A 12814-nucleotide genomic window follows, 5' to 3' on the forward strand; every position below is an offset into this window, starting at 1 on the left:
ATATACTCAGCACTGTGAGTATGCTGATACATTAAATTCAGTGAATCTAATTTGTCATTTTTACAAAAAAGGAAACATTGGTTAAAATTACATCAGTGTCTTATTTGAAGGTTGTAGTAGTCAAAGTTGCTTGTAAACATTTTTTTTTTTTTAAACTGTGACACCTAACATACTTCATCACTTCATCACTAGTGTAAAGAATATTGGAGTCAAAGTCAGGTGATTTTCATTCTTTCATCAGATTTGTTGCTTAAAATTATCATATGCATTGTTTTTCTCATTGTGATGATGATGACAATGATAGTAGTATTAGGATCACTGTAGTAAGAATTATGTAAGAAACCAAAACAGACAGTATTCAATGCAGTGCCTGGTAAGTGTTCAGTAAATGTTATTTGAAATTAAGGTTAGTGTGTCTTCACCTTTTTCTTTAGGTAGACTAGATAATGTTTCAGAATGTGAAAGGATACAGATGATGGTGAGAAAAATAAACTGATTTTTTAAAAAATTACAGTCTGCCTTTCTCTTGAGAATCCAGATAAGAAAATAAAATATATGCATTTTCTAAAAAGTAGAGGATTGCCATTTGGGCAGGTTAAGGAAGAGAACCCCAGTAACATTTTTGTTAGCCTTTATCTGAAAATTTTAACCAAAAAACAAGACCAGAAGAAGGTTTAGATACCTGGAATAAGAAGAAGAAAGTGTCCTGTGTGGTACCTAGAAAACCTGTGACAGTCAGTGGACCAACATCATGACTGATAACTGTATCTCCATTCCAGATTGCTAGTCTCCAAATCTATACGTCCAGGTGCCTCTTGTACATGACCGTGTGGATGTACAAGAGCTTCTCAAAGTGAACATGTTTGAAATTGTAATAGTCCAAATCTCATTTGTTGCTGAATTAAATAAACAGCACCATCATCATCTACCTGGTTGCTTAAGCCTGAGTATCCTCCGATTTCTCATTTACTCTGTAGATGCATACGTACGTACACACAAGTGATGGTGTATACATCCATCAAAAAGATATTTATTGAGCACCTGCTGTGTTCCAGGCCTTGTTCTTGTGCTAAGAATATAGTGGTGATGAAAGTTTCTGCCTCTAAAGGTCATATTTTCTAATGGAGGAAGAGGGGCAACATCAAATTTATGATATGTAAGGAAAAGTAAGTGCTTTGGAGGAGAAAAATGGCAGAACAATGGTGGTAGAGAATACTGGGTGAGGGGTTTGCTTTCTATATGAGGCAATAACAGAAGGCTTTCCTAATAAGTTTTCATAGGATTCTTCTGTTGCATTGTGGTTAAGCCTGTAAGTGGAGAGACTAGTTAGAAAATTGTGATCTGTGTGAGAGAAAAAAAGTAAAAAGCACAAGGAATGAGAAAAATATTAACTAGGGAGTGCTGAGGAGTGATAATTTTAGTGACTGTTTTGGACTTGGAATCAACCAGATTCACTGATGGATTATATGTGGTTATAAAGGAAATAGTAGCTAAATTCAAGCTTTTTGACTTGCACAATCATAACAAAAGCATTCCCATTTTCTGAGATATGAAAAACAGTTGGAAGAACAGTTGTCAAAGTGGCTAGGTGTGTCAGGAGTTTGGTTTTGGATGTATTAAGATCCATTAGATCTTAATGGATGTATTAAGATCCATAGAGATGCCCATTAGATATCCAAGTAGAGATGTTGAGAGTAAGCAGTTGAATATTTAAGTCTGGAATTCAAGACACAGAGATGGGCTGGATCAATAATTAGCCTACATCCTACTATAGATTCAACTTTTGGAGCTCATCCATTCTTGCCATTCCTGTTGCTATTGTTCTCGGTCAGGGTACCGTTTACTGTCGTTTGAATTCCTGTTAATGTTTTTCTTTCTTGCCCTTCCATCAATATTTTTGTTACTCTTTCAGTCTACCTGCTTTAGGCTGAGATTTTCCTATATTGCAATTCTGTTGATGTCTCACACATACTTAAATCTTCAGTGGCTCCTTATTAGTCTGAGAATAAAATCCAGACTTTTTAACCTGGCTTAAAAGGTCTTGCATGATCTGGTGCCTGATTCATTTCTGGTGTCATTTATTTCCACTTAATATTCTCTGCTCTTCTAATATTATCCTCACTTCTCTCTGTTCTCTTCAAGTTCTTGCACCTTTACATCTTCAAACACTATCATTCCATTATCTGTGTCTTTTGCCACTACTCTCCACCTTCTCGCCTGGCTAACTCCTTTTTCTTTTCAAATTTTTGCTTAGCTATCATTTATTCCATAAAGACTATCTTTACCAAGTATGAGTTAGGGTGCTTTTCTTTACTCTCCTTGGTTCTTACCAAAACATCACCAGTACATCTATGCAGTATAACTGACATTTATTTTAGAGTCACCTCTACTGGACATTAAATTCTGTGAGGCTAGTGATATCTCTATCTTGTCTAGTATTATATCTGTGATTATAACACAGTCCCTTTTAGTTGTTGCTTAATAAATAATTCTTATTTGAATGAAAGACAAAATAAGTGGCTGATTATATTAATAAAACATGTATGCGAAATTAAAGTTTCTACATAATACCTTCCAGTGTAATTTAGATGTCCTTAGGACACCTAACAGTAACAATAAATATATGGGTTGTGTTTGAAGAATACTGTGATAAATTGAATAATTAATAGACACATGCCACGTTCATGCTTGTGAAGTTTGAAAATTGTCAAGATGTCAAATCTCCCCGAATCTATTTACAAATTCCTTGCAATTCAAATGGATTTTATTTTTGGGCCTATTGGATTGCTCTAAAGTTCATGTGGAAAAATAAATGAGAAAAGTAAAGAAAATTTAGAAAGGAAAAATTATTTAAACATCCAATTAAACATTAAGCTATATTACACATCTATAGTGCCTAAAACAGAGTGATAGTAACATAAGAATAGCACAGAGAACAATGGGACAGAATTAGAAGCTTAGAAAAACAGACCTAATATGTCTGGATAATAATTTTAAGGTCAAAGTATAATTTAAAATCACTTGAGAAATATGGCTGATTATTCATAAAATGATACAGAAATAAGAAATGTTTTGAAAAATGGAAAATTTAATCTTTAGCTCACATTGTGTACCAGAACATGTAATTATAATATGCAGGTTGACTGTGCTTATCTGAATTGCTAGGGACCTGAAGCATTTTGGATTTTGGACTATTTGCATAATGCTTACCAGTTGAGTATCCCTAATCCAAAAATTTGAAATCTGAAATGAATGCTCCAATGAACATTTCCTTTGAGCATGAACTTTGAGTGTCCTGATGGTGCTCAAAGTTTTGGATTTTGGAGCATTTTGGATTTTAGGATTAGGGATGTTCAACTTGTACATTTTTCTGATATAAAAATGTAATTATCATAAGCTGTCTTATACGTATGAAGACCTTGCAAACAAGTACCAATTCTGTGTGCTTTTTAAAGTTATTTTTCCCCTAACATTAGTGTTTTATTTGTACATATCTATCTAAACACCCTGCCCCACTGTTCTTTCTTATTAAGATCTTAATTTTGTCCAACAGTGTTCTTTTTTGTTAAGATCCTAATTTCGCCCAACTGCCAGATGCCCACATATGCTGCCTAGGAATCTGGATTCTGCATGGGCTGCCTGGGGACCCAATGACTGGCCTACCCAGGTCTTGTGTGTGCCACCGCCGGGCCCAAGCACTGGCCTGCTTGGGACCTATTGGCACTACCACCAGTGCCCATATTGCAGCATCCAGGGGCCCAAGTGCTGGCCTGCCTGAGGCCCACTGCTGCCACTATTGCTGCCCTCATGTGCCACCTAGGGGCCTGAGGACCAGCCTATCTGGGGCCCACTGCTACCACTGCCAGTGCCCTCATGTACCACCCAGGCTTGAGGATTGGCCTGCCCAGGTTTGCCACCACTGGTGCCCACCAATGCCAGTATCCATGTGCAGCCCAGGAGCTGTTGTTGCCATCAGTGTTGCCAGCGCATGCTGCCTGGGCACATGAGAACTGGCCTGCCTGCCCAGGGTCCACTGGCATCCATACATATGCCACTTGGGGGCCCAAGGACAGGCCCACTTGACATCCCCCTCTCCAACATTTTCCCACAGCCTCCAAAATAAATACATGCTAAGCCACTGAGGAATTCTCAGATGCTGCTGACGATTATGGCCCAAGAAATCAGATGGAGATCATATTACTGCTTCTACCTAGAACCAATGCCAAAACACCCTACCTTACTGGCATTATAGATACATCAACAGGAAAAGTTTTATGAAAGCTACTCCATAAAATTGGAAGAAGCAGTTTTTACAACAGATAAGCAGATATCAATATAGTGACATAAGAAACATGAGAACATGAAAAATAAAGGAAATATGATATCTCCAGAGAACACAATAATTCTCCAATAACAGATCCCAAAGTAAAGGAAGTCTAAAATTCCTGAAAATGAATTCAAAATAGTAATCTTAAGGAAGTCAATGATATACAAAAGAACACAGGTAAACAATACAAAGAAATCAGGAAAAGAAATCATGATCTGAATGAGAAATTCAACTGAGATAGATATCATAAAAAAGAACCAAACAGAAATTTGAGAACTGAGGAATACAATGAAATAAAAAATACAATTTAGAGCTTCAACAATAGACTAGGTCAAGCAGAAGAAAGAATTGTTGAACTTGAAGATAGGTATTTTAAAATAACCTGGTTAGAAATAAAAAGAAAAAAAATAATGCAGAAAGCCTACATGACATATGGGAAACCATTCAGTGAAAAAATATCTGTATTTTGGGTGTGCTGAAAGTAGAACAGATGGGAAAAGGCATAGAAAACCTATGTAATGAAATTGTAGCTGAAAACTTACCATGTCTTGGAAGAGAAGTAGACATCCAGACATAGGAAGTCCAAAAATTTTCAGATGGACTCAACCCAAAAAGGTCATCTTTGAGGCACATTATGCCCAAACTGTCAAAAGTCATAGACAAAATTCTAAAAATGCTAAAATAAGTGCATCTGGTCATATATAAGGGAATCCTGATCAGACTAACTGCAGATTGCTCAGTAGAAACCTTATAGGTCAGGAGAGAATGGGATGATACATTCAAAGTATTGAAAAAAACTGGCAACCAAGACTATTATACCCAGCAAAGCTATACTTCAGAAATGATGGAGAAATAAATTCTTTCCCAGACAAGCAAAAACTGAGGAAATTCTTTACCACTAGACCAGTCCTACAAGAAGTGCTTAAGGGAGTCCTACATCTGGAAGCATCAAAATGTATCTACTATTGTTAAAACACACAAAAGTATAAAACTCCCTATAAAGCAGTTACACAAATGAGAAAGAAAAAGTAATCAAATGACATCACTACAGAAAACCACCAAACTGCATAAGAAAGACAGAGAGGAACAAAGGATATACAAAAATAATAAGATAACAGTCAACAAAATGACAATAAGAGCTCACCCATCAATAATAATCTTGAATGTAAATGGTTTAAATTTCCCAATTAAAAGATATAGTCGCTGAATGAATAGCAAAACATGACCCAACCATAGCTGTATACAGGAAACTCACTTCACCCTTAAAGACATACATAGACTAAAAGTGAAGGGATGGAAAAAGATAGTCTACGCAAATGGAAACCAAAAGCATGCAGGAATAGCTATACAATTATAGCACTCAATGTAAACTTTAAATAAAAAACATAAAAAGAAACAAAGAAAGTCAATATATAATGATAAAGGGACCAATTCAGCAAGAGGATATAACAATTATATATACATCCAACATTGGAGCACCTAGATATATAAAGCCAGTATTAATAGAGCTAAGAAAGATAGGCCCCAATACAATAATAAATGGGGACTTAAGCATCTCACTTTCAGCATTGGACACATCATCTAAATAGAAAATCATCAAAGAAACATTGGACTTAAACTTCACGGTAGATCAAACGGACCTAACAGACAGAGAACATTGCATTCAATAGTTGTAGCATACACATTCTTCTCTTCAGCACATGAAACATTCTCCAGGATAGACCTTGTGTTAGTCCACAGAACAAGTCCCATAAATTTTAAAAGATTGAATTCATATCAAGTGTCTTCTTAGCCCACATGGAATAAAACTAGTAATCAATAACATTAGGAACTATGGAATCTGAACAATACATGGAAAATAAACAACATGTACCTAAATGACCAATAGGTCAATGAAGAAATTAAGAAGGAAAACAAAAAGTTTCTTGAAACAAATGAAAATAGGAACACAACATAACAAAATCTATCTGAACAGACCAATGTAACAACATTGAGTCAGTAATAAACAGTCTCCAATATCCCTGATGAACATAGATGCAAAAATTCTCAACAAAATACTAGCAAAGTGAATCCAACAGTACATCAAAAGGACAAAACACCATGATGAAATGAGATTTATCTCAAGGATGCATGGATAGTTAACATGTGTAAATCAATAAAGTTTATTCTCTCAGTTTTCTATGAACTATATTTTTTTCTAGTATTTTAATTCTGTCTTTTTTTAATTTCAAAGTCTTATGGGGTACAAATAATTTTGGTTATGTAAATCACTTCTATAATGCTTGGGTCATGGTTATAAGAGTGCCCACCAACCACCCAGATATTGTTCATTGTACCTGTTAGGTAGGTTTTCTCCCTTCCTCTCCACCGTCTCCACCTGGTGGATTTCTGTTGAGTTTTACTTCTCTCTATGCATATAAGTGCTCATTGGTTAGCTCCAATTTAATAGTGAGTGTATGAGCTATATTTTTAAATAAACATGGTATGGTATATCAAACATAAAGCAACTGTGTGTTTTTGGTTAGCACTCTTTAGAGGTAACTTCTTAACCCATCCTAAGTACAAGTATATTAATTTTTGTAATTGTGTCCTGTATACTATTCAAATGAGCTGTGTTTATTCTTATATCCAATGGTATTGGTTTCCATAGTGTATATAAATTTTATTTTTGTTTTTTCTGTTAGATCTTCAAATATTTACTCTTTTTTCTAGCATAAAAACTATTAGATTTTCTAGCATAAAAGCCAGCAGTGCCTATCTGAAACAGTTTAAGTCTTGGGATATCTATTATTTTATTATTTTTATAACTGCATGATTTAGAAGATTTATATCTTTTTTAGCGTCTTTGATGATAGAAGTTCACTTTGTACTTGAATATCTTATCATCCTTAACGTGGATCTATCCTTGGTTTTATAGAAAGAAGAGAAGAGGAAGATTTTGAAGAGAAGAAAGCTGTTAAGAAAAAAATTAAAGAACTTAAATTTCTAGATTCTAAAATTGCCCAGAACCTTTGTAAGTATCACATTTCAATACTATTAAATTATCAGAAGACATTGAAGGTGGTAGCTTTTAAATGATTTAATTTTGTTTATGACTTGTTTTTCATTTTATATTATTTTAATTTTATTATTATTTGCCTGATAAATTCAGAGGTAACTCTCTTTTATGCAAATGGGATTAAATGTTTCAAAAGTTAAATGCACATTAGAAAATAAAGATAAGAAAAAGATTTAGAATGAAATTCTATCTCCCTTAACTGAAAAGAGAACCACCCTTTAAAGTCCCTCTTTTAAGTATAAAGAGACTTAAGGAATTCAGGTAATCACATCATATGTTTTTTAAAAAATTGGTAGTATATTACTTCTTTTCTAACTCTGAATCTGTATTATTGGTGGTACTTGATCACACATGAAGGAGGTCAGAATATTAATGGAAATAAAAGGATAATGGGTAAAATGAACTCAGTTATCCCATCTGAGCAGTTCAAAACCTTTACTCAAAAATTCTGAATGGAAATATTTTAGATTTAAATATGGTTATAGGAGCTAAATTGTATTGAATTATCTTCCTGGCTGAATTACTCTGGGAGAAGAGGGCAAATAGTTTGCTCCTAACTCATTTCTAACTGCCCCTTCAATGCATCAAAGATAGTTCTGCTTAGAGCTGAGATAATATGATCTGTATATATTACTTTCTGATGGTGAAAGAGAGATATAAATAATGTGGAGAATTTAGAGTGACAAAGAGTTAACATGGTTTTTAGTCTGCCTCTCAATTATGACTTGCTTCAAGTGAGCTTTTAGCAAGTGTTGGAATAAAACAATTCTCCACTGAGAGGGTAAAGGTCCTTGCTATTGACTAAAGAGGAAATTGTGTTTTAGGTAATATGTCCAGAAAGTAGAATTGGAATTCCTTTTATGGAAGTTTTGGAACCTCCTCTCCTTCATACTCACTATGGCAGAGGACCATCCCTTTTCTACAATGTCTGCCTGCCAGGATCCCCAGGGATAATGTGGAGGCATTGACACTATTGGCCCGTATTCAATTCTCTATTTTTGGGCACAAGTTGATTGCATATTTCTACCCTTTCGAGATAGGAATCACCATTTCTGTGACTTGTTTGGGCCACTGGAAAAGTGAGTAGAAGAGATGTCACTTTTAGGTAGAAGCATTTTATTGGTGGTGTGAGAAGCAATAGTCTTTTTTCCCTGGCAGTCAGAATGCTGTCTGTCATCCAGATACAAGGCCCATAATTAACAGAGCCTTGCCTTTGTGATGTGCTATGGACATGTGGTCGTAATTGGCAATAAATTTTTTGTGCTTAGACAACTGAGATCTGGGGGGATTTTTACATGATACATAAATTTCAGGTAGTTTTTTTTCCCCTTAAAAGAACATTGTCTTAGTTCAGAGCACTGTGTTATTAACTTAGATAATATCAAAAAGTTCTGTGCTCTGTGATCTAAAACAGATGCTTTTGTTTTGAAAAATTTCCATGGCCTGTATTACAAATTGCTAGTCTTGACTCTAAACAGCCTTGTTATGGTTCCTGAAGAGGTTTTACTGTGTTGAATAGAATTCTTTCTGGATGGGTCAGCCATGATAAGTTAGCCTAAATATCTTTCTCAAAGTTGAATAATTGACTTGTTGAACAAGGTTATTTATTTTTTTATATTACAAAATATGTGCTAAATAGGATTTCAAATTTAATTAAAACAGCTAATAAATACTGATTACCTCTTGGTGCTGCTTTGAGATTTGGCCCTTTAATTTTTACTACAACCCCACTAAGCAGGTATTAACACTGATATTATAGGTAGGGAATCTGGTGGGTATAGCAGTTGAGTGACTTGAATAAGGTTGCTCGTTTTGAAAATAGCCATTAGACATAAGGTGTGTCTGTTCCTGTTTACAGATAACAAGATCTCATTATTATCGTAGAGAAAGCTCTTGTTTGTCTTGTTTTTTTCTTTTCTTTTTTCTTTTTTTAGCTAGAAGTTATATATCCCATTCATTTAATTGAGAAACATGCTTTAAAATATAAAATCAAAAGAATTTATACCATGTCATATTATGATGTAATCCATTTTAGGATTATTCTTGCCTTCTCTGATTGTAACAAGTATTATGATTTAAGCTGTAAGAAGCCTTAGTAGCCTGTAATCTTTCCTGTAATTATAGTTTGATTCACAGCTGGTTTTTGTCTATGAAATTCAGAGATTCTGAATTCTGAGAAGAGTTTTAGATAGTGAGAACTGTTTTTGAATGAGATAAATTGGAGTAAAACCGTGGTCAGTAGTAGAATACTTATAATAAATTTGAGATTCACTTCTAAAGTTTACTGAAGAGAAAAATTGTGGGTCTGTACTAAGAAATCTAATTTCTTAGATTTAGATTTTTCTTAACTGAAATATTCTATAGAATTTTCAGGAAACATTCTATAGAATTCTAAAAGTTACTAATTTATTTTCTTACTTATTTAAAGGTGGTATACATTTCCTATATTTTGAGTTCATGAAGGTTTTGGCACAGACTCTGGGCCCATCATTAAAGGTAGAATTACGGGCATTCAAGGATCGAGAGAATGCTCAGGAGTTTTGTAAGATTCATGTGTTTTGCCAGATTTGTTTTCATTAGCTATTAGAGCTGTTAAAGGAAGGAAACATGGAATCTACAAATTATCATAAAGTTTTAAATATTTATAAATTTCCTTGCAGAAAACAAGCATGACTTGTTCCAAAATCTGCACACTTTATACTTGTTAACTGAACTCAAAGCTTACTATTGGGATCTATATAATCACCTTTTGAAGCATAAGATGTATGTTAGTAAAAAGATTCATTTTAATGGGTCTTTTGGAGACTTTAACTGAGTACCCCTTATTTTATTCTTGGTAACTTTTAAGTATTTAAAAAATAAAGTCTATACTTCCGAATTGTCTCTTAGGCATCAGGTCATTTTCAAGTCTTTTGTAATTTTTTTGCCCTAATTATAGCAAATACTTTCCAAGAGACAATTTATCCATAAACTATAAAAAGCCCCTGCTTTGATCCATTATAAATATGTGTTTAATAGTATATGCTACTTTAATTATAGAATAATATCTGAAAGTAGTAAGTAAATGACAAATATAGGAGAAAGTAAAAGGATGTCATCTATATATGCAAAGCAAATTCTCCTAGTATTACAACATTGTATCTTTCTGTTTTTCATGTATTTATTATATGCTATTATATATTTTTTGTTATATAATTTATTCATGTCATTTATTATTTACTTACATAATTGTGTAAGTGAGATCATGCAGTTTTTTAATCTATAACGTTAGGGGGTCTGCAATACCATCCTCATTTCTGTCTGATACCATTCGCAAGTTCAGGGGTCCCCAAAATCATTCTCAGGTTTGGTAATTCATAAAAAGGACTTACAGAACTAGCTGAAGCTGTTTTACTTTTGATTATGGTTTATTACAGCAATGTAGTAGATTATAATCAGTCAAGTGAAAAGGTGTATGGGCTGAGTGTAGGAGAGTTCCAAGTATGAACTTTCCAGTTTTCCTCTCTCAGACTGGAATTTTGTGGTCCCTAGTACTGGTGCAGCGTTGCATGGCACCCAAAGCCCATGGCTCTGTGGCCTGACTACTGCTGAGCTTTGTTTGTAAGCCAGGGTGGCTTCTGTCAGCTAACAATAGTGCAGACCAGAACTCAAATCTTTCTAACATCGCCCGTGGGATCCTGTCTGGTATTTACATGGATATAGTGGCTCAGATACGTGTACTTAACTGGAGTCTGGGTCCATGACAGTTTTACTATGTCAGGTTTGTTGTTAGGGACAAAGAAAATGTTCTGCACTCATTTCCCTCTCATTTCCCCAAGTGGACAGTGTTTCTCTTTATGCTGTGCTGCCTGGGGTTGTGGGAGGGGGTAACGTGGGTAACGTAAAACTTTTTTTTGTTTTTTTTTTTTTGTGTGTGTGTGTTTTTGTATCGTCAATGTATCATTCTTTAGTATTATGTTATAATCAATTACTTTGCTCTCTCACCTGGTTTCCTTAGCACTCATGGAGACATTTTTCCAAGTGGATAGTTGTTCAAATTGATGTTTCTGTGGGGGAGGGGGGAGGACAATCACTGGAGAGTCTTACTTTGCCATCTTCAATTATTTTATTTTTGTGCCTTCCAGTGTCTACTGTGGAAGTTATCCTTTGAAATTCCATAAATCTTTATGCATTCTTATATTATTTAAATATTTTATTTCATCTTATTCTTGGGATATGTAGGATTATAGACATCCATATTTCTAGCTTAATTATCCAATATTTATGGCTTCTTGGATTTAGACAAGTGTGAATGAAACTGGTAATATGAACACAGGTGGTGCCCTTGTCTATCTGTAGGTGATACATGGGATCTTCAAGAAACAGGAATAGGAATACAACCTTAGTCCAATAAAGAAGCAGATCGTGTTTCCTGAGATTTATGAAAAACAGTGTTTCATTCGGTATCCACTGGGGTTTGTTTCCAGGACCCCTCACAGACACCAAAATCAGTGGGTGCCCAAGTTTCTTACAGTTGACCTTTCTTATCTGTGGGTTCTATGTGTATTGTGTGGATTTAAACAACTGTGCATCAAATCTTTCTGTGGTTGGTTGAATCTGAGGATGCAGAACCCACAGATACAGAGAGCCGAATGTAGTATCTTTATACAGAAATACCTACAGGCCAAATAACATAGGATTTCAATAAATAAAACAAAGTAATGCACTATTGGTTGGCAAGTATTGAGTATGTTTGTAAAGTGACATCTTCTTGAACATAGAAATATAAAGGTAGAATAAGGGGAGAGCCAGCAAAAGCATTATGTCTGAAGTTGTGAAAATATCTTTCGAGACTTCAATAACTTTTGAGATCATTATGTTGTAATAGTAGCAATTATCTGAGGTATCAAAAATGTAGATAATGTTTGGAATTCTCAGTAATAACATTATCCTATCTAACTCATTTGAATAATTTTTCATGAAAATTTGTTTAATTGGATATTTTAAGCTCTAGTTACTTGTAAAGGCTATTTCTCTATCATTTTGTCTACAGTATTTCGTAATAGTGAAGTGCGATTACCTGTGAAAGTGTTAATGTACTGCTTAGCAATTTTCTTAAAATATTTTTTTCTAAACTATTTAGGAGGGCTGGAAGATATTATACAAGCTAATTTTACATATGTTTAGACAAAGATTACATGCACATACTGGGGTCATCATTCTTTTCATAGCAATGTCATGTTTTTATAGTTTTCCTAACTTCAGTTTTTTTAATCACATAAAAATTGGCACCATTCCTATAGGAGGCAGATATCTAAGCATTTAAAAATCAACCTTGGATCCAGTGTAATAATACAAGATTAGGGCTGTAGAAGAGTATAAAATGCTAATGCAAGTTTTCTCTATAATTGTTAAATGTTTAAGTTCTCTTGTTTTATGAATTTATTTTT

At 34.3% G+C, this 12814-nt stretch overlaps 1 protein-coding gene across 1 annotated transcript in view; it reads left to right on the forward strand.

The window, feature by feature from the left end:
- The window catches only part of DIAPH3 (diaphanous related formin 3), a 445841-nt gene that overhangs the window by 197712 nt on the left and 235315 nt on the right, over positions 1-12814 (forward strand). The window contains exon 18 of the mRNA XM_045566830.1: positions 7245-7340. Coding sequence (XP_045422786.1) covers positions 7245-7340 — 96 coding nt within the window. The remainder of the gene's footprint in view (positions 1-7244; positions 7341-12814) is intronic.

This window comes from Lemur catta, chromosome 13, assembly GCF_020740605.2.
Source record: "Lemur catta isolate mLemCat1 chromosome 13, mLemCat1.pri, whole genome shotgun sequence".
Classification (NCBI taxonomy): Eukaryota; Metazoa; Chordata; class Mammalia; order Primates; family Lemuridae; genus Lemur; species Lemur catta.